Source organism: Scaptodrosophila lebanonensis, unplaced genomic scaffold, assembly GCF_003285725.1.
Source record: "Scaptodrosophila lebanonensis strain 11010-0011.00,11010-0021.00 unplaced genomic scaffold, SlebRS2 tig00000001-arrow-pilon, whole genome shotgun sequence".
NCBI classification, from domain to species: domain Eukaryota; kingdom Metazoa; phylum Arthropoda; class Insecta; order Diptera; family Drosophilidae; genus Scaptodrosophila; species Scaptodrosophila lebanonensis.
Genome location: NW_022060529.1, coordinates 14,003,474 through 14,025,546, shown reverse-complemented (window position 1 = coordinate 14,025,546; position 22,073 = coordinate 14,003,474). Strand labels below are relative to the sequence as shown.

Sequence of the window (22,073 nt, the reverse complement as noted above, 5' to 3'; positions counted from 1 at the left end):
TGGGGGTACAAATTCACACTTATATTGTTCAACTAGATATTTATTTAAACCTTGGTTCTGTTCCATTAATAGCAGTTGAAGCAATAGGCGAATGTAACTGAGTCTTTATATTACTAGATATTGTATAATAATAACTTTAAACGTACTTGTGAGTCGCCTGACCTAATAGAAAACGCATTAATAATTAAATAAATAAAATAAAAAATCATGTGACTTCAAAATAATACCACACCAAGTCTGCTCACATTTTTCAACAACCGCACTATATAGTACTATAGGCAACTACGTTTGAAAATATAGGAACATCTAAAGGCGTTAGCGTTAAAATTCTTTTTTTGGCTCTTTTTTTAATTTTAACATATAAACAATGAATTTGAAATGTTAATTATTTCGTTTGGTAATTTTTTGTTTAATTTTTTAAATATATTTTCTTACGTTTTGTTTGCTTAATTTAACTTGAAGTCTATTGATAATATTTAAGTTAAGTTTAAGCAATAATTTGGTTTTTGAAAATATATTGAACGGTTCAGTTTTTGTACTATGAAACGTAGTGCCCTAGTTAATTATTTCGCTCACCTTATATACTTATATATTGAGCTGAGAGACTAGTGAACAAAATTCCTAAAAATGTGACTTTTATTATATTTTTTATATTCATTTTAGCCAATAGTAGGTTGACGCGGCTATCAGTATGATAATTTGTATATCTTCTTTTCAAGAATATATTAAACCCTGAAAAGAAATATGTTAAGATTTGTGAATTAGAACCGATCTGCCGCTTCCAAAGTATTTTTTAAAAGATTTGAAAACTTCTAATATCCCTAGAAGATTACTAAGAATAATTAAAAGCAAAGAAACCCAGAAACCTACCTGCCTTTTCTGTTAAAGTAAATAGTTCTAAAGGGGTTTTATTTTTTTTATTTTTTTATTTATTAATCTTATCCTAGCGTTACAAGTATCAGCTTACTTTTAAATTATTACGCTAGTCATACAATTTTAATTATATCAAGCTTATTATTAGGTTGTTTTCAGATTATTAATTTTAGTTTTAACAATCAATATTTTTATACTCTGTACATGAAATGTACACGAGTATATTAGGTTTGCGGGAGCTGAAAAATGTAACAGGCAGAAGGAGGCGTGGCAGACCCCACAAAGTATATATATTCTTGATCAGCATTACGAGACGAGTCGATCTAGCCCTGTCTGTCTGTCTGTCCGTCTGTCCGTCCGTATGAACACCTGGATCTCAGAGACTATAAGAGATAGAGACACCAAATTTTGCACGAAGATGCGTTATGTGTGTATTCTATACGAGTTTGTTTTATTTTTTTGATTTTCCCCCCCACTTCCCCCCTATGGGGGTTTTCCCGATTTTCCATTCGTATAATCGCCTATATCTCGGATACTATAAGACCTAGGAACACCAAATTTAAGTCCCAGATGCCTTATGTGAATACGCAGAAAATGTATATTTTGGAATTCCCCTCCCTCCCCCCTCTACCCCGCAAATCGTAACTCCCGTAATTCTTGGAATTTCGAACTAAAATTTTGGAAATACCCCCAGTTAGTTATTATGTGTCCGTATGCCAAATTTCATTATGATAGACCGATTTAACAAGAAGTTATAGCCATAAATATATTTGCTGATGCAGCGCTGCTGCAGCGCTGCTCAAGCGCTGCTCGCGGCTGTTGTTGATGTTGCTGTTTGGTTGACTGCGAAAATGCTTACACAGACACGAATTGATGCGCATAGGCATACATACACTCACACAGACGCAATTGCTATGTAAATGTGCAATTATACACCCTTTACGTGAGTTCGAATACCGAGAGAGGTAAAATCGATCAAATTTTTTTTTTTATTTTCTTAATTTTTTTTATTTTCTATAATTATTGTAAACATATGTACAGAGTATTTCAAAGTCGGGACACCCGACTTTAGCTTTTTTACTTGTTATTACTAGATATTGTATAATAATAACTTTAAACGTACTTGTAAGTCGCCTGACCTAATAGAAAACGCATTGATAATTAAATAAATAAAATAAAAAATTATTTGACTTCAAAATAATACCACTACAAGCCTGCTCACATTTTTCAACAACCGCACTATATAGTACTATAGACAACTACGTTTGAAAATATAAGGAAGAGAAAAGGAACTAAAGGCGTTAGCGTTAAAATTCTTTTTTTTGGCTCTTTTTTAATTTTAACACATAAACAATGAATTTGAAATGTCAATTATTTCGTTTGGTAATTTTTTGTTTAATTTTTTAAATATATTTTCTTACGTTTTGTTTGCTTTATTTAACTTGAAGCCTATTGATAATATTTAAGTTAAGTTTAAGCAATAATTTGGTTTTTGAAAATATATTGAACGGTTCAGTTTTTGTACTATGAAACGTAGTGCCCTAGTTAATTATTTCGCTCACCTTATATACTTATATATTGAGCTGAGAGACTAGTGAACAAAATTCCTAAAAATGTGACTTTTATTATATTTTTTATATTCATTTTAGCCAATAGTAGGTTGACGCGGCTATCAGTATGATAATTTATATATCTTCTTTTCAGGAATATATTAAACCCTGAAAAGAAATATGTTAAGATTTGTGAATTAGAACCGATCTGCCGCTTCCAAAGTATTTTTTAAAAGATTTGAAAATTTCTAATATCCCTAAAAGATTATTAAGAATAATTAAAATCAAAGAAACCTACCTGCCTTTTCTGTTAAAGAACATGATTCTAAAGGGGTTTTATTTTTTTTATTTTTTTATTTATTAACCTTATCCTAGCGTTACAAGTATCAGCTTACTTTTAAATTATTATGCTAGTCATTACAATTTTAATTATATCAAGCTTATTATTAGGTTGTTTTCAGATTATTAATTTTAGTTTTAACATTCAAGATTTTTATTATTCTTTATAATTATATATATTTATTATATCATATTAAGAGGTCTATTAACGAATTTGTGAAGAAGTAGCGCATCAACCCTTGGTCCAATCAGGCTAGATTCAACATCTTCTATACTAAAAGTGCAGAGACCAGCAATCCAGTTATCTAGAACTGTGCGCCTATATGAAATAGTTTTTAAAACAGTTACACACATGGATATATAAGTATCCTCAGGATACGTTTTGTGAGATCTAGGTACAGGCTAGAAAGTAACAAAATTTATGCTTTGGTTTTTTAAATACTGGCGTCGACTTCGTCCTCTGTGTCTCCATTCTCCGTCTACGTTTCCGTCAGAGCACGAGAGCCGGGGGCGTTTTAGCGGCAAATCAAACTAAAGTCAAGAAATTGGCAAATTGGCTTTGGCAGGCGGCGGCACAACTTGAAACGTTTGGCAAACTTGGCTGCTGGTTCAAAAGAGTTGTTGTTATTGTTGTTGTTGGCCAAAAAGCCATGCGCGCGCTATCTATGCGTGCCAAAATGCCAATGGCGTTTTAATTTGAAGTCGCGTCTGGGGTTGTTGCTGTTGTTGTTGTTGCTGCTCGGCCCGTCATAGCGGCGTCAGCTGCTCAGCATTTATGAGCCTTGGCCACTGACGACTTTTATTTGCTTAATGTTCCAACTTTTTGTTTTTATATATCTTTTTCTCTTCTTCGTTGTTGTTGTTGTTGTTGTTGTTCTGCTGTGCAGCTATGCAGCTTTATTATTTTATTCTGTTTTTCCGCAAAACGCAGTCCTGCTTTTCATGCAGCTCTCTGCCACTCACTGACCACTTGTCATTGCTACCTGCTGCGGTCAGTGCCTTGAAGTTAAGCAAAACTGGATTAAGTCCCTTTTACGCCCTAATCCGAATACGCATGCGCGCTTAAGCATAATTGCAAGCAGACATGGCGCCAGTCAGTGAAGCACAGCCATTGTGCCCTCTAATAGGATCAGCAATGCTGTCTGAGCCTTCCCCGTTGTCCTGGCGTGAAATCCGCAAATGTTGTTTACCTTTTGCAAAAAGGGTTCCGGGCTCAAGGCCCACCCCTAAATCGCAGCAACTCAAGCTGTTGCAACCATACATGGCTGGCTGGTCTGAGGCGTCAAGTGCACCACTGGCTTGGTTTATTTATTTGTTTTGTATTTGCCTTTCCATAGTAGTACTGGTGCTGGCTCTGCAGCACACAAAGAACAACAATGTGCAAGTGCCACGGCCTTTATTTTTACAAGTGAGGGCGAATTCCACTTCTTCTTCTTCTGATGTCTGATGATGCTGAGCTCAGCTGTCCCCTGAGCTGACGCCCACTGACGTTGTAAAAAAAAAGAAAAAAAAAACTCTCAAACTTTCGTGCCATGATTCAACAAAAAATTCGCATCGATGGGAAAATTTCACAAACAATAAAAACGCACAGGCACAAGGCGAATCGTCGAAAGCTTTGAAGTATGCGCTGAACGCTCAGCCAAAAATCAAATCAAGATCTTTTTTATACCAATACGTACTTGAATCAGCGTATATAGGTTCAGCATATTTTTCTTTGATAGCAATTATTTGCTACCGTTTAATTGTGTGCGTTGCGGTTTTGTGGGCTGCTTGTGTGCCATTTGTTGATTTTTTTTTCACACGCACTCGACCACTGCTGGGATACCAATACCAATAACTAAGTATAACTACAACTATATACATACATAAGCTGGTAACGCCTCCGACTACTTTGCAGCTCGTCATTATCGTCATCATCAAATATGCCCACGCCAGAAAGCTTGGCTGGAAATGCAAAACGCTGTGAATGCAGCCACGTGTCTAATGAGACTCTACGTGTGCGAATATTCATTGCCAATGTGTGGCACAATTCAAATTTGCAATATAGTACCAGCAGAAGGTATTAAAGTTTAATAAAAAGAAAAGTTTGCGCTGCGAACTCTTCAGCAATGTAGGCTGCCACTTTGTTAAATTTGCATTGGCATGCCTTTGAGCACAATAACAATGCGCAAATTTCCTTAAAACTTTGAAGCTAATGGCGGCATCAGGCAATGTGCCAGGCCCAATTTTTGCAATGACAGATGTTTTGGAATACACACTAAGTACCTCGTCTTGAAGGTTTCCATGAAGAGCCCATTCAAAACCAGCGGCTTCACAAATTTCATTAAAGTTTTAAATAATTTTGTGAATAATTTGTATTTATAGAACATTTTCTTAACTAATCGACTACTTAGTAGGTGATTACCACAAACTGTAAACCGAAGTAGAAGGAACAAAGGGAATTTTTAAATTTCAACATAAATTTAAATTTCAATTAAGTTTTCCGGTAGTTTTGAGTAAATTACAAGTAACAAAACTTCTTGCCAAGCTCGACTACAAGCACTAGCCATGTTTTTGTTACTTAAGTTATCGGAATAATATTTCGTGTACAAGAAAATTTCATTTAAGTTTTCTGGTAGTTTTGAATTAATTTACAAAACTTCTTGCCAAACTCGACTACGAATTGAATTTTTCTATATTTGAAGCTCGACCGTATTCACGAGGCACGAGGTAGCCATCGTGCTCAAAAATTAGAAAACTTATTAAAAATTACAACTCAAAGGCATATGTTCACATTTCCCTTTTTTTTGGCCCTTTTTAAAAAAATATTATTGCCGTACCAATTAATAATGGTCAAAAATATTTCATGTATTATGATGTTGTCTTATTTAAATTGTTTTTTTGCATAATTGTTATGTGAAACGTGTGCATGTTTTGATTTGAAATTAAAGGTAATTCAATGGCCTTTTCAAAAAGTATAAATATGTTTGTGCAATCATCACCCAAAAATGAAAAAAGGTCATTGAAAGTTGCACTATTGAAAAAAACATAGCCGTAGCAATTAATAGTGGTTAGGGCTCGTACAACCACAAAATCATGGCTATTTTGTTACTTAAGTTATCGGAATAATATTTCGTGTAAAAGTCAAATATGTTCAGGATTGTAAGATTGTATAATAAAATGAATGGCAGGTTTTGGTACAATTCGACATCTAATTAAAATCTGCAATCAGTTTTTATTTTGTTTTTAATTTAATTGTAAGTAAAGAAGCAAAAAAAAAGCCATATAAATCCAGACAACTAACTAAAGTTTAGTTTTTCAACTTCATGCTGCTGCAACAAAAAGTGCAACCAGCTTGGTTGTTGTTAATTACGTTTGCAAAAAAGTGACAATCAGCCGCACGGTAAAAACTCGGCTTAAACGACCGCAGAGACTTTTTAATCAGCGCATTATAGAACCGGTCCCAGGCACACAGCTCTGGCTGACATTTTCACCTTGTTAATTATGCACACGGTCATGCAAAATATTTTGAAGAGCAAATGAAATGGCAATTACAAGTTGCATTGTCACTGCCAGCCGGCGGCGGAGTCAACTGTCCAGATTTGTTGATATTGAGAGTAAGTGCGCTGTGTTGATCTATTAATTGCAGTAGAAGTGCATTCTGTTGGGCTTTACACGCCCATATTCACCGTTTGTGGTGAGGGATGCCTTTAGGTCCGTCTGTTCTTCACCGACCATTGTCCTGCGCTTCTTTTCCTTGATCCTTTCCTCCCGCTCATCAAAGGTGAATCGTTCGTGCAAGCGATTGCGTCGTGCATACTCGAAAAATAGCTTATCTCCGTACGTTTCGCGACTCTCTGAGTAGATTTGGGGAATCCGACCGTAATATTCCGCCTGACCCCCCGGATACCATGAGAAGCGATTTTTCCAGCGACTTTCAGTTTCATCGAGTTTCTCGGTAATCATCCGTTGGTATCTCAACTGGTCTATGGTAATAACCTCTTTGGTCATCGTGTACTTTGTAAATGTTTCGGAGATGGAAAATTTGAAATAATTGAGTTTTAATCGAAAATAATAACGTCTGGAAATGGTGACATTTTATTTTTTGCTCATTCAGCCTACTACCTACAAAATATAGACTCAAATTTGTTTAGAAATCGTACTCCCATTTGTTCAAATGATATACATACGTACTATACTCCAAGGAATAACTAAACTTTTAATGTGTTTAGTTATTTAATACATTCCTGTCTTTTTATAACCATTTATTTTGACTTATATAGTACAATATATTTTTATTTCAACAGTTGATTAATTTAGCCTTTTGTAAAGTAAACTTGTATTAATTTACTCTTTTCAAACCAATTGATCTTTAAAATATATCTCCCATGGGACAAAATATGTGATACAATGTGGCAGTTTTTCCACAAAAAGGTCATGCTAATTTAATATATAGATACATTTTATACTGGAAATGAATAATCATAACTAATAAACATAACAATAATACTTAAATCAAATGGGCATGTGTGATAGAAATTCGAATAAAGGGCAAAGCTCTGGAAGATAACATTAGCCATTGGATTGGCGCGTAACTTCTATTCAAAAGTTGTAGATATAAGGCGATCTTCAATTTATTGATTTTACAAATCAACATTCAAAATTCATAAAGTTATTATCGCTGCTGGTGCACTTAACATTATTGAATTCGAAGAATGCATAGATCTAAATACATATAATCAGTGTTTATCGTTAAAGAATTTATTCATTAACTTCTTACTTACGCCTAATATCACAATGCGTACATTTATTAAAAGTTGGTTTTATTTCGTCAATATTAAGTGCTTAGAGGTTGAACGCTTCATTGCTGGTTGAAATTGGTTTCATTATCAAATAACGGTTCACAGCGCAAATGCATCAATGTATTTGAATGTTTACATTTTCAACAACAGTTGCGAAACAGTTGAGAATGCTGGACGGTGCTGCCATCATTCTGACAGCCTATCGATTTTCTCGTAGCGATAACTAAGCCATTTAATTTATCGCTTTGTAATTGCTTCAGGAAAACAAACAAATTTATTTCCAAGCTCTGTGTTGGACATCTTAGTTTATAAAAATAAATCATTTAGCTGTGTTGCTAGCTAACGAAAATGAATCCAAATATGAATATGATGCAAATGCCAGGACCACCAATGATGCAGGTATCGCCCATGATGCAGTCGTCGCCACAAGGGCCAATGCAACAGCAGCATCAACAGCAGGCCGAAAAAATGGACAACATTTCCATATCAAGAGTGAAGACGCTTCTTGGACCACTGCGGGAATCCATGTTTTTAACAATTAAGAACAGTGCATTTACGCTTCAGCAAAACAATGTTGCGGACAACCTTAAGCGAGACAATGGACATGTTGCGCGCTTCGACAAACACCTCGAGGATTTCTATGCATGCTGTGATCAAATGGGTAAGCAATTCTAGCGCTGCCATGTTAAATATTACGTTAAATTAATTATATTTTACATTTGTAGAACTACATTTGAAAACGGCCATGCAGTGCATGCAGCAGTCGACTTCTTCCCAACACTACCTTCCAGCCGCTGTGACCGCAATGCGCGTGGAGCCCTATCATGAAAATCCAGGCGGCCCAATATCGTACCCCACTTATTTGAGTCTGGCCAGAATTCATGTGCAATCGTCGAAGGACATCCATGATACTTTAATCAGTGCAGCACAGAATATATCACAGGCCGATTGATATTCGTAGAAGTTGTAACCCTATGCTAAGATATAATATAGAGAAATAAAATTGTAAAAACATACATATGTATATACGTATGTTTATGACAAATTTGTATGGGAATAATGCTTGCAGACAAGTTATCTAGCATTAGTGATGGGATTCTAATGGGATTCGAAATTCCATAATACATGGAAGAGTGTGACCACCTGAGGTCATACAAAAATACTAGACTTGGGATCTATTTGTCAAACTTATCGATATAATGTGCACATCTCTGTCACAGCTGATCTCGTGTAAACTTCGTATTTTGTTTTGAATAACCTCTTTGTTTGCAAACACAACTCGCTGTAAAGAAAAAAAGTAAACTCACGATTCATACTACAGTTTCTCAGAGTTATAAAACGTTTAAATACATTTTAATGTTTTAGAAAATACCAAATACCTTAATCAGAAAGCGTCATGACTACATATCTTTTGGTTATTTGAGCAACAAGTGAAGGCACATCGAATGCCTTATTTCCTTTGATAAACGTGGAAGAAAAGTGCAAATGGCCCATCATATTGATCGAACCGCGTCAGGGGGTAAATATAATCTGCTTACTATTATTCAAATTTGTCTAATGCCTTACTTCTGTTAGTCATCAATGCTGCTTTGGATTTCAACGCCCATCAGCAAATTTTCTATGGAAATCCTTGTAAATACATTTGTATGTATGTGTATATGTGATAATGGTATCTGAGTACTTAAGTACATGAATGTTCAAGTGCTGAACTGTGTCTGGAATGACGTCACTGCCCCAGAACTGGGTGAAGTAAAATAGAGCTGAGCGTTTTGGAATTCCAGCCTTTAATGTCTATGCACACTCGTAGTCATGTCGTGAATATTTTTCAAAACCCGTGCAGCCTGGATCACCCGTTTGCAAATGGTCAACTCCTGTTATTTGTATGTGCAGTCCATTAACGGAAGTCATCTTAAAACCAACAAGATTTGTCATGGCATTGGGCGTCCGCCAGGCATAGCTAAAGAAATTGTAGCCATCTACAGCAGTGAGGACTTCGCGTTCTGTGAACGCCAAGGCCAATTTGAATTGTTGATTAAAGACAAATGGAAACCCTCCATGGCGCTCCTCGTTGCCAAATCTGAACAGGAAGGGTACAAGGAATAAATTGTGAAATATACATATTTGGAAAGTGAACATAAAGATACTTACTCAAAATTTTTATTCATAGAATTTCGTACAACGACCTTCTCATCAAAGCGCACACTGAAATGCAGCTCTTCGCGCTTTGTGTCCGAATCCATAAACTTTATGATAAATTGACCGCGCTTGCTCTCAAAGCAACGCGCGGTGATTATAATCAAGTGGCCCGGACTGAAAAGTATAGGCTGGTCATTGCTAAAGGTTTTGAAATAATCCGATGCGTGTATGGCGGGCCAAGGATTCGGAAATATCGTCCGATGATCAACTTGTTTAATCGCTTGTATTTGATCGCGGATCTCCAAAGCTCGAATCGCTCCTAATGGTATCCGATAGGCAAACGTACAAAACTCCCGACTATTGATGGATATGTGGAAGCGGTCCTCACAAGCCAATATATAGACCATAAAGAATTCGCCACTAACTATGGGATTTGGCAGCGTCAAGCTGTCCATGACTTTGGTCTCCTCCTCGCCCCAGACACCCTGTATGCGGGCATTGCGCACAATCATATCATTCCGAAAGTAGCAAGAAAATCGCAAACCAATATCAGCATCTGGGCTTATAACCGATTTAGCGGTGCAAAGGTTTATGTGGAACCTGTAAGATCGATACGAATTACACAACTTTGCATGGTTTAAGCAACAATAAATAGGTAAAGGCATTGCTGATAAAGCAAAAGCATTTAAAATTGCACAATTATTAGTCATAAGTCGAATATATGTACATATATTAATGTACATATGTATGTACATCTTTTGCATTACCTGGACGCTCCATCGATTGTTTTGGCTACGATTTCCAACACATGTCCAAACTCCAAGGGATGTGAAAGATTTCCCGCGTACTCTGTTAACATTGTTGTTATATGTTAGCAATAAATCAGTAATTTAGGACAATTTTAAATGATGTGCTAAACTCTCGACAAAGTGTCTAAGACTGCTAGCCACCCAATAGTTATTACTGCGCGTTCAGCGGTAGTATACGAAAGCAACATTTTCGTTTTCTTTTCTAGCACTCTCACACTTGCTGTACGGTTTTATCTAATCGCGGAAAACACATTAAATTGCCGAAGTACGTTTGTATTTGTATTTATGACAGAGCTGGCGACACAACACATTAGTGTGGGCGTCAGCTTGGAAAGTTTTAGCCGCCAGAAGCTCGCTTAGTTTGGGAATTTTATTAAAAATTAAACCTTTTTTAATTTCTATACTGTATGCTTACCGTTAGTACACGACATTGTTTGTTGTCAATACGGGAGCAAGTTTTGTGTGCTTAAGTTTCTATTGCGTTTGTTGACATAGCCCAGTGCTGAGCGAAAGCTTTGATTCTGCGACAAAGCTTTCCCGAGTGTTCTATAAAAGCACATTAAGTAGATTCTTTCGCTCTCCCTTGATTAAAAGCTCGTTCAAAGTTCGAGCGCACGATCTGCAATGCCTAACACAAGAAACTGAAAGGTATGGCATCAAAGGCTTCTACTTTTTTACGCTCGCTCAATAAAGTGAGTGGAAGAAAGTTCAAGGCTTGCCAGCCCATGTCAAATATACTCTATACTCGCCTTTTTCTCCGCTTAAGACTAACTAAACATTTAAATATAATTATCAATCATTATCAATCAAAAGCTATATTAAGTTTGTGCAAAATATGTAACATGCAGAAGGAAGATTCTCCCCATAAAGTATATATATTCTTGATCAGCATGACGAGAGAAATCGATCTAGACATGTCCGTCCGTCCGTCTGTCTGGATGAACGCAAGGATCTCAGAAACTATAAGAGCTAGAATAACCAAAGTTGGTATTCATTTTATTTTTTGGAATTTTCCTCCCCTTCTTCCGCTACAGAATTTCGTCAATACCGTCCACAATTTAAAAGCTACATTAACCAATCTTTGTAAATATAATTTATATATAATTATCTACTTTTGTAGAATTTCGAATTTCATTAAAATCGGTTTATTCGAAGGAAAGTTATTAGCGAAACAATTACACTCTGGTACTACGCCCACAAGCTGCAGCATCACTTTCGCTCTTCTTCCTTTTGCTTCTGTTAGAGGCGCATATAGCTCAGAGTCGGAAGTTTACCTGCCTACAGGGTATTTCACTGTCGGGCTTGCTCGACTGTAGCGTTCTCTCTTCTTCTGCATGCACTTGGCGATTGATTGACTTTCTTCCTAAGAACAGGGTATAACATACAAGTATACCAATAAATTATTCATTCCGTCGGTAAATTTAAAGTAGTAAATCCTATAGCTTTTGGTTCTTTGTATTCTTTTATTTTTAAAAGGCAGATTAAACAATTTTACTAAATATTATAAAGGAATCTTGGACTTCTTTTGGGTTTCAAATATATAATTTTATTGTTTTATTAAGTTTACCCGTGAGTGCTATATGTAAATATGTACAATGTACGAGTATACTATACATTTACATATGTATTTATCCTTAAGTTCTAAACTTTATGGATCCATTGATTTGTAAACCCATTACTCCTTCGCCATACCAGGTAGTGTGTATTGCATATTCTCCACTATCAACGAAAAATTTTGAAATCAATTTGGTCTCATCCAACTGCCACTGTTCCAATACCAATTCAGTGCCGGCCTGAATAAGGAATAATAAATGTTTCAGTCAGTGTTAAGTAATACCTTCTTAGTAAAGGTCAGATAGGCAGACAAATTATACAAATGCGGACAATTTGAGTGAGATTAAATATACACATATTCCAACCATATCGGCTGTTTGTAACACATTATCTGCCTTACTGACTAAGTATTTATTTACTTCATAAGGACAGGTGTGATTGATATTTGTAAACTTCTCTCCAAACGAATATATCATGTTTGGCACAAAATATTTTTTTTTGTTCTGGAAAAATTCGCAGATATCTACTGTCATTGCGTATAAATATGGGCGCCAATTTGCGCGTTCACGTTTCAGATACTTGAACTTGACCTGAAACTAATGCGATCCATAATTAAAATAACACAAGCCGCTTCTAATGTTGATGTATATCTCTAAAACATACTGCGTTTAGTGTTTTCTTTAAGTAAAAATGTACACTGATCAATTTCTTAGTGGGATCAGTGCGACACTCCTTGATAATACCGAAATCTTCCCGAACGGCATGGCAATCTAGGCTGCTAAACGCGACAGAGCCACTGATCTATAAAGTATAGTTAATGTATATATTTGTAACTTTACAGATCACAATTTATGCAGTGGCTACTAACCACTTAAGAGTAACTCACTATAACGCAGCGTAGTAGAAAAAAAGGCAATGTTGGGTAAAGTAGATATGAAATGTTCATGTTTCAAATCAAAACTAAAACTATTCTGAAAAAACGATGGACTTTAAACACATGTCCAAGCATTTTTAAGCCCATTTATGTTTAATATGGAAGCAATGTAAATGAATATTATTATATTGTGCTTTCATATATTTGAAAACCAAAGCGATTATTTTAATGATGCCATGAATCACGATTGATTTTATATCTTGGTGCTGAATAACAAAAAAATTACTTCTAATCAGCTCGCACATGGTTTGCCAAAAATGAAGCATTCAACATATTCCAATAAAGGTTTTACATAGGTTTACACTCAACCCTCGAACAGAAATTTACTTTTAAATTTGTATAGTAAAAAACAATATAACTATGATGATTTTTTTTTAACAACTCCAACTGTTTCTATGCCAGCTTTTTAAAACTGATAGAATGAAACTTTAGGATTTAGTTAGGAATATCATAAACTAATCGCCAACAGTCTCCCCAGCGCCTCTAACTCAACTGGTCTCAGCGACGGTCATTCATTTTATCATGATCGTAACAAAAGCCAATAAGCCCTTTTAACCAAAATGAAGAGAATTCTTAATAATTAGTTCACATGTACGTGTAATTATACTCATGTTTACAAAAGCTAGAAATGATGTTTCCAATTGGTCGCTTCTGAAAATTAAACAATTAAAAATTTGAAAAAACTAAAAATTCAATCAGAATATTGAAAAAAATTCAATGACTCTGGTTAGTAACAGTTTTGTTTACAAAAAAGGAATTATATATTGTACACCAATAATCTTCACTCATACAATTTCATTTGTTCCACTAATATTACAGGTGCGTTAATGACTCAGCTAATCGAAGTATCACGTGGTGGGCAATCTATATTCTTCAGCGTCAACATGAAATCGGAACAGTATGTATATGATTATGTATCTGCATTCTAGCATTCCTTTCTTGTTTTCTTTTTTTAATTTACTTAGTTAATTAGTTCGGCCTTTCCTTTCAAAAAATAAGTTTTATTGAACGTGTTATTTAAATAAACTATTGGCTTCACTTTTGAAATTGCCAATTTTTCTTTTCGAACCTAATAATATTATCTGCAAAATGAAATAGTTACAAAAAAAAAACAACTTTATTTTAAAAGTGGTTACACTTTTATAGATCGGCCCAGACATCTGATAAATATGTTATATGTACTCGTATCTATGAGTCATCTACTCTACAAGTATGTCTGTCAAAACAAATTTTTCGAAGTTTTTTAACAACCAAGTCTGGAGTTTTCAATAAACAATTGACAATTAGCTTTGCTTCTGCAAGAAACAGCCTAAGGATCTGATTTTTTACAACCACTTTGCTTGTATCATTTAATATCGGGAATATATCTGGAATTAGAAGTATTCATTGAGTTGTATAGAGTACTAAAAGTCCTTTAGTAGTTTGAAATATGGAACTACATACTATCAACTATAGATAGAATATTTATCACAATCTTTACCTGCTAATGCCGCATATTCGATTCGCAACAAATAAAACTATAAATAAAGTGGTGAGCTGTGTAAGTATGTAAATGATTAACGTGGAGAAATCGTTTGCATATTCAAGAAGCTGGGTTAAAGTTCAATAAACCCAAAACGGCTTAATAAAGATTCTGGATTCAAGAGCATTAGCAATACGAATAGCGATTTATGAGATCTTTTTCATTTTTGTAGAAGGCATTAGTCTAAGTAAATATAATCCATAATCCATCTTATTCATAATGCTTTCTAATACCAACCATATGTGTACATACGAGCATGTATGTATGTACGGTACTAAATAAACAAAAATCAAGAACACTTGACATGTTTTATATAAGTAGTGTGTAGGTTCCTAACTCAGGGCTACACATTTACGAAACAATAAATTTGACCCCGAGGCTATAGACGCAAAACCGGCTCGAGAAATAAAGAGTCAAGAATTCACTCGAAGTCGCGAAGCGAGGGGTGTTCTCTTCGACACATTTCTTTTCTGCAAACAACAACAACAACAACAATAGCATATTGTATTGTTCGAGAGAAATGTGTTTTGAAAAATATTGATTCACACACACACACACGCACACACACAGAGCCATGCAAAGTTCAAGCTTGGCACCGACACAACCACTACTACAACAACAATATGGTAATGTAGTGTCGCCAACTGTAGAAACAGCATAAACAACAACAAAACAAACTCAAGTCGACAAAGAGAGAACAACAAAAACAAAAATATGCAAACAAACACCAACTGGCTGCTGGGACTCCGTCAGCGATCGACCGTTGAAGGCAAAGCCAAAAAGAAAATGCTCAAAATGCTATTGGAGCTGCTGTCAACGCTCGACGCTGCCATAAATTTCACTCAAGTTGCGCTTTGAGTCGAATTGGGGGTTGGCAAGCCGTCAGTTCCATAAATTGGTGAAAGATACCAAAACGGGCACACAAACCAAGTAAACGTGCATCCAAGTGGTAACAAGTGGTATTCAATTTTGAAGTGAAGACAAAGGTTGTGAAGGAAAAGGAAGTGATTCGTAATATCCCCAAAGGAAGTGAATTCTAATATTTCCAAAATGGTAAGTACTAAAATCCTTTAATCCTACACTTAGGATTAGACAAATCGACCTTTTAACGAATATTTACAATAAAATTAAGCCTGCGCCGATGCAGTTTGTCGAACTTGCAATGTACATACATACATTAAACGCTTCGAACTATTTGTTCAATAACTTTTTTTTTATTGACTTACATCCATCCATACTCGTACATAGCTGTTTTCACGGCTTTGGCCAACTCTCTGCAACGTGTTGTGTGGCCTTAACCTGTTGCGAAAGTTGTGCCATGATGGCAAAATGTGCTTCAAAACATTTGACGACTGTGAAATATTTTACAATCGTTGAGCTCAGCTTTTGAAAGTTTTTAAATGCCTACAAAATATTTTGCAGCTTCATTATGAATTTTTCAAATGCACTTGACAAACAATAGTGTGAAAATAATCCACAACGCTAGTGAAGTTTGAAGTTGCCTGCCATTTGTATTAAAGCCGCAATTGATGGTTATATAACTTTTTGCACAATCTACAGTACATACATACAAACATATGTATGTATGTATATTGTATGTACATCCGCATTTCACAACACAAGGGCAATTAAAAGTTTAAATTCCACTGGCCCATATTTTCTAAATCCCAATTTCACGTTTAATAACAACAAATCAATTAATTATCTGAGCTTCCGGTTAGCAATTCGTTTTTTGGAATATGTCTTGCTATGATTTTAAATAACTTTATTTGTACGAAAAATTCAAGAAAAAAACCAAGAAATAAGACAGGGCGGTGTTCAGTTATGTTACAAATGTTATTGATATTGAAGTCCGAGGATTCTAATTTTGACAAATATGATCAAGTTTTGTACGTTAACGTCCAACTTAAATTTCGCAGAGCCTTCCAAGCATAATTCAAATTGCTTATACCATTAATAAAGTGAATATTTGGCCCACTTCTACTTACGGATAGGAGAGGTATCTTGCGGAAAGATTCCAGTTTTTCGCCTTAAAGCGTTTTCTAGGTATTTCTTTTGAAGTTGGCACAACACATATGTACCATTATAATAGTATTGAATTGTAAAACTAGTAAAAAAGTAGCTTAGTAATTATTATTCAGCTTGCATTTTTCACTTGTGATTGAAAGTAATTATGGTATGTGAGGGATTTTCCTAAAAGTAGGCAATATAATTAGGCATAGCAGTTAAAAATAAATTCATTTTCATCGAACAAGCTGGGAAAATATACGTAGTAAAGAGTTCGTACGGCTCCAAATCACCAAAGACGCGAGAAAGTTGAAAAAAATGCGTATGTTTGCGTCACTGTATAATCTGAAAAGCGATTTGAGTGCTAAGGTTAAATCTTTTGTACAAACAAAGTATAGATTACATGAAATGCGCGTACTACAACTATATTAACATACATGAGTAAATTCCCTTATAAGAATGAACTTAGAATTGAAAGCAATTATAATTTGGAAAATACACAAATATGGGCGTGTCTATTAAGTGAAAAGAAATCCCAAACCGTTTTTGACGTAGGTATGTGTGCATATTGAAAAACAAGCTGATAATTTTTAAAGACACATGTACATAGATAACTAATACGGTCTGTACATATTACTGCGTCAAAGCAGATTTAGCAGCATCCAGCTTAAGAGAACCGACGTACTTATCAACCAACAACCAATAAACAAATAGGTACTAATAGCGATCATGAGTAAATACTTATATACAGATGTTCATTGGTATTATGTGGGTTTTTATTTTTTGTATTTTAAAGTCAGCATTAACCTTTGAACTGTAATTCGGCTGTGTTCGGACATCTGTTGCTTTCATGAGCCACCGCCACCCAATGTGCTCCTGCTGGCGTTAAACACCGATCAGTACTTTAGGAAGACATGTACATAATATTATTATAAATACGTACATATGTGCTGACTATATATTTGTAAGTGATAATAGCGCGTGATATTTGTTTTTGTTTTTCAACGGCTCTGTAGACATATAGACCGAACGGAAAAATCTCCAGAAAATGTGATGTCAGTCGCCTTTACGTCTTCAGCGCGAGCGTGTGCATCATTTTCGAATTCGGAGAAGCCAGAAATCCAGCATTAGCACTATCAGTACTTATATAGAAATAAATAATCAATTTAAATCAATCAATTAGAAGTAAGTTGCTGTGATTAGAAGCTATAAAATCTACACGTTTGGGCTAATTTTCCATGAAAAGCACAGAGGCGCGTGCGCTTATGGAATCCCTCTTTTCCATAGAACATAGCCAAGCTAAACTTTTTCACAACTGCGCACTTACAGGTCAATCAGAGCAAACACAAAATGGCATTGTCCAAGATCGATGCAGAGATCGAGCAAGTCGATCAAGAGAAATACCTGCGCGAGGCCACGAACTACTATCGTGCTCTCGAGAAGCCCCTTAAGTATGGCCCAGTTATTGAAACACTGCAGGATCTGATCACGGCACTGCATCGCGAGTTCGAAACTAACTACGTCAACATGGAAATGGTCAATCATTTGATGCTGTCGTACAAGTCGAATCCCAAGGAATGGCGCAAATATGCCAAATTCGATCGTTACACCTACACCCGAAATTTGGTCGATGAGGGCAATGGAAAATTCAACCTGCTTATCCTTTGCTGGGGTGAAGGACATAGTTCCTCAGTGCACGATCATGCTGATTCGCATTGTTTTATGAAAATGCTGAAGGGAGATTTGCGCGAGAAACGCTACGAGTACCCTAATCGGCAAAAGAGCACCGGAAATGGAGATCAGCAGCAACAGCACGAACACGGTTCCGAGATCGATGATCGCGAACTGGTGGAGATTGGCGAAACGCCCATTGCCGTGAATGACGTGGCCTATATAAATGGTGAGTTGATAACACTGGCTATCTAACAACTAATGTTTTACTCATTTTCGATTTCCTTCCATATCTTCAGATAACTTGGGCCTGCATCGAGTGGAAAATCCCAGCCATTCAGAAACTTCTGTATCGTTGCACCTCTACTGTCCACCTTTCGACACGTGCTCGGTTTTCCAAAGTAACTGCAAAAGAACGCCGGCCAAAGTCACCTTCTGGAGCAAATATGGCGTTAGAACAAAACTGAATGACCAATAGACGATTTTGAAAGTCACAAACATCTTGTTATATATTGTCTAAGTTCTTCTTTATTACTGTTTGTTATATTTCTAAGACAAGTGTTTCCTTATATACTTAAAATTGTTTAAAGTTAGCCGTAGGACTAAGCGATTTTTCTAGAATATTACGTAATGCCCAAAAATATATGTACATATATGTAGGTAATTTAAAAAAAAAGAAATAACAGCTGCCTAATTTTAGTTATCAATCGTTTGACCCCCATCATTATAATTATCAGTTGAGATGTCAGTGAGCCCAATCAAAAAACTTGTTTGCGGTTCTCGAAAACACTGCTCAAGAAATGCAATATGTATATACTATATATGTCTTATTGGATCGGCAGTACGACAAAAAAATATATATATATTGCACATCATTAGACAAAATAAGCTCCGCAGATTGAGAACGAACTACAAATCCCTGGCTCTTTCTCTACGCCTCTTGACTGCGTTGCTCAATGCGTATCGCGGCTTTGGAATCACCCTTTTCCAGCACCTGTTTTATGGTTCTCATGAGGCCGGGTATTAGATTGATATGTTTGTCCACACAATCGCCGGTGCAGCGCTCGAAAAGATGTTGGGAACGCGACATATCCCGATCGGTCGGATTAGTTGGCAACTTGGAACGCACATCGTGGTTGCAATCCTATATTTGTATGTCTGAGTTAAAAACAATACTCTGCGCCTCAATATTTACCTTGACGCAATTTTGCAATCGACTCTGAAACTGTCCCAGCTCGTGCTGCAAGTAGTCCTGGGCGTTCATCAATGGAAGCGCGCATTTCTCGATGCAGTTCTGGACGCTCTCCAATGTGCCGCGTTCGTCATCGCAGCAATGAGCGGCACAGCGATGCATTGTGGACTGTACAAAAATTTGGTAGTTTTTTAAATCTAAACCTATTTAGCTTATCGCTATTTGGCACCTACTTGCATTCTTCTTAAATGAGTCTTGTACATATCCTCAATCATGTCGCCAATGGCACCTTCCAAGCGTTTTTTCTGCTGTTCCGCCATTTGATTTGTTTTTAATTTGAATGATTTTGAAAATTTAAAAAAGAGACAATAGAAGTATATATTTCATGACAATTGAATACAATGCTTATGGAATACTGTGAAGTATGTGTGTAAAAATGTTTCTTCAATCCATCGAAGCTTGAGTGATTTGTCGACTTTGCAAAATATGATTACCAATATTACTTTGAAATTCAGCATTAAAAAGTGCCCTCGATATTGTCATTACTAGCTTTGAAGGTTCCAATTCTGAATAGTTTGTTTTATGTATGTCTGATATACGTTTTCTAATTGTGTCTCGGATTCGGAAATCAAAATGCAGCCAAAATGATGCCTGACACATATTTCTCATAAAATGAATATAATAATAATACGATATACGTTTTCTAATTCTGTTTCGGAAATCAAAATGCAGCCAAAATGATGCCTGAGGCATATTTCTCATAAAATGAATATAATAATATTACGATATACGTTTTCTAATTCTGTCTCGGATTCAAAATCAAAATGCAGCCAAAATAATGCCTGAGGCATATTTCTCATAAAATGAATATAATAATAATATGCATGTTCACGATTTTGTAAGGCGGAATGTCTGTGAGTCACGAAACCGTTACTTCTCTTAACGGTTTTTGTGGCATGCTTCCATAAGAAAGAGAATTTTATATATGTACATTTATACTATATATAATCTTACCGCAGGTGAGATGAGATTTCTTAATTTATTAAAGTTGTTAAGCCGAACATACATATTCAGTTGTTTTGTGCAGACATATATGTACCCTTACTATAAATATAGAGTGTGCAATACTTCGATATAAACTTAGAGAATCAAAGCAATGAAGCGAATGTTCGTATTGTTATTATGTATTATATACATAGTTCTTACGTAATTGAATTAAATGGAATACTAATCCGACTAGTAATCGACTTTTCTGAAAAATTCGTATACATATTCTCTTTGAAACACAGCTGAATCCAAATTTGATTAACTGATTAATTGCATTAATACAAAGAAGGTGCAACTAATGGTGCGTTGTCCTTGAATAACAAGAAAGTATACCCTACTTCTCACATGCAGAACAGAGTTAGTATTCGGATGTGTGGAGCTTGCAGTAGAATACTTATTTTCTATCAAGATACAATTTTTTTTAGTTGGTAAGGTGTGTCTATATTTGTAGACTATATGTATGTACTTATTGGATTTGGCAAACATTCAATCATGTTCGAGTCTCGAAGTTCCACTGCCTACTCCAGATTCATTGCCAACATTCTTATCGAATAATTCACTGAATTCTTGCAAGAGTTTTAAAATTAGGTCTTCCAATGCCTTTTCTCGCGCTCTAGAGTTTTATATTCACGGAAAAATTAACAAAATGTGACAAAATTGTTCAATTTTCTAAAAAATTTTGACATCTTTATTTTAAGCTTTGGTCGGAACTCAAGGCTTCATTGGAATTGAAAAAATTACATAGGAGATATTAGACGACAAAGAGGAAGAAACATGAGATCGGGATTCCTCCCTTTTCGTCTTTTCTTTTCATGTAATACGTTTAATCAAAGTGTAGTGGTATATATGTAGATGTCATAAGATTATGCTGAATGATGGTACAAGTATACGCAAAATTTCAAACGAATCGTTAATAATAATTGTATTTAAACAAGTTGTAAAAGGCCTGACAATATTAAAACTTAATAAACGCGTGAACTATATCTACACTTGGGGTATGCTTTCCGGCCCTTTCGACAAAACCGCTTTCATTGTCTTCATCATGCTCGGTATTAGACCCACATGCTTGTCCACGCATTGTATGGCACAGCGCTCGAATTGATCTGTGAACTTAGCAATTTGCTCCTCGCTGGGATTGGCTGGCAACTTCACTTTGACATCATCGTTGCATTGCTGCAAATGATAATTAGAGTCAACTATACTGAATTTTTTTAAAACCAACACCTACCATGACGCAACGCTGTAGCCTGCCCTGAAATTCGCCCAGTTCGTGTTGCACATAGTTTTGGGCACGTGTCATGGGGGCGGAACAGCGGTCCACACAACGCTGCACACTGTCCACGCTCGAGGAGCTGTCCTGGCAACATTTCGCCGCACACAGGTGCATCTCTGTCTGAATAGAGAATATTGTATACATGCTGGATTTCAATTAAGGGTCAATTTCCATTATTCTTACTTGCATTTTGCGCAGGTGGGTTTTGTCCATGTCGTCAATCATCTCGGTGACGGCGGCTTCAATACGTTGGCGCTGTTGTTGAATCATTTTGTTTTAATATTTATAAAATACACTATATAATGTATTGCTTATGTAAATCAAATGCCGGGAAAGCGTGCTACTCGCAAGAGCTGCCGATACCATATGATAGCTATTAGTAATC

At 35.8% G+C, this 22,073-nt stretch overlaps 6 protein-coding genes across 7 annotated transcripts; 2 read left to right on the top strand and 4 right to left on the bottom strand.

The window, feature by feature from the left end:
- Positions 1-6,152: 6,152 nt before the first annotated feature.
- Positions 6,153-6,805, bottom strand: LOC115634228. The gene has a single exon (XM_030531819.1). It carries the CDS (start codon positions 6,750-6,752, stop codon positions 6,381-6,383), a length of 372 nt encoding a protein of 123 aa, XP_030387679.1. The 5' UTR covers positions 6,753-6,805; the 3' UTR covers positions 6,153-6,380.
- A 1,014-nt stretch (positions 6,806-7,819) lies between these two features.
- Positions 7,820-8,559, top strand: LOC115633844 (mediator of RNA polymerase II transcription subunit 29). Its single transcript, XM_030531335.1, has 2 exons — positions 7,820-8,204; positions 8,269-8,559. The coding sequence occupies exons 1-2, from the start codon at positions 7,892-7,894 to the stop codon at positions 8,493-8,495; spliced, it is 540 nt and encodes a 179-aa protein (XP_030387195.1). The 5' UTR covers positions 7,820-7,891; the 3' UTR covers positions 8,496-8,559.
- A 751-nt stretch (positions 8,560-9,310) lies between these two features.
- On the bottom strand, positions 9,311-10,948 carry LOC115628903 (32 kDa beta-galactoside-binding lectin). Of its 2 annotated transcripts, XM_030525165.1 has the most exons (4): positions 10,904-10,948; positions 10,447-10,528; positions 9,692-10,279; positions 9,311-9,620 (listed from the first exon to the last, which is right to left on the bottom strand). In XM_030525165.1, the coding sequence occupies exons 1-4, from the start codon at positions 10,917-10,919 to the stop codon at positions 9,335-9,337; spliced, it is 972 nt and encodes a 323-aa protein (XP_030381025.1). In that variant the 5' UTR covers positions 10,920-10,948; the 3' UTR covers positions 9,311-9,334. The 2 variants fall into 2 exon arrangements, with proteins under 2 accessions (XP_030381025.1, XP_030381033.1); XM_030525173.1 differs by lacking the exon at positions 10,904-10,948 and having other exon boundaries at positions 10,447-10,654.
- A 6,628-nt stretch (positions 10,949-17,576) lies between these two features.
- On the top strand, positions 17,577-18,870 carry LOC115633639 (cysteine dioxygenase type 1). The gene is made up of 3 exons (XM_030531079.1): positions 17,577-17,690; positions 17,835-18,405; positions 18,476-18,870. Exons 2-3 carry the CDS (start codon positions 17,856-17,858, stop codon positions 18,652-18,654), a joined length of 729 nt encoding a protein of 242 aa, XP_030386939.1. The 5' UTR covers positions 17,577-17,690; positions 17,835-17,855; the 3' UTR covers positions 18,655-18,870.
- Positions 18,871-18,977: 107 nt separating this feature from the next.
- On the bottom strand, positions 18,978-19,735 carry LOC115633640 (protein FAM136A). The gene is made up of 3 exons (XM_030531080.1): positions 19,602-19,735; positions 19,372-19,536; positions 18,978-19,320 (listed from the first exon to the last, which is right to left on the bottom strand). The coding sequence occupies exons 1-3, from the start codon at positions 19,686-19,688 to the stop codon at positions 19,108-19,110; spliced, it is 465 nt and encodes a 154-aa protein (XP_030386940.1). The 5' UTR covers positions 19,689-19,735; the 3' UTR covers positions 18,978-19,107.
- A 1,576-nt stretch (positions 19,736-21,311) lies between these two features.
- On the bottom strand, positions 21,312-22,036 carry LOC115634104 (protein FAM136A). Its single transcript, XM_030531660.1, has 3 exons — positions 21,872-22,036; positions 21,644-21,808; positions 21,312-21,588 (listed from the first exon to the last, which is right to left on the bottom strand). The coding sequence occupies exons 1-3, from the start codon at positions 21,956-21,958 to the stop codon at positions 21,400-21,402; spliced, it is 441 nt and encodes a 146-aa protein (XP_030387520.1). The 5' UTR covers positions 21,959-22,036; the 3' UTR covers positions 21,312-21,399.
- Positions 22,037-22,073: the final 37 nt, after the last annotated feature.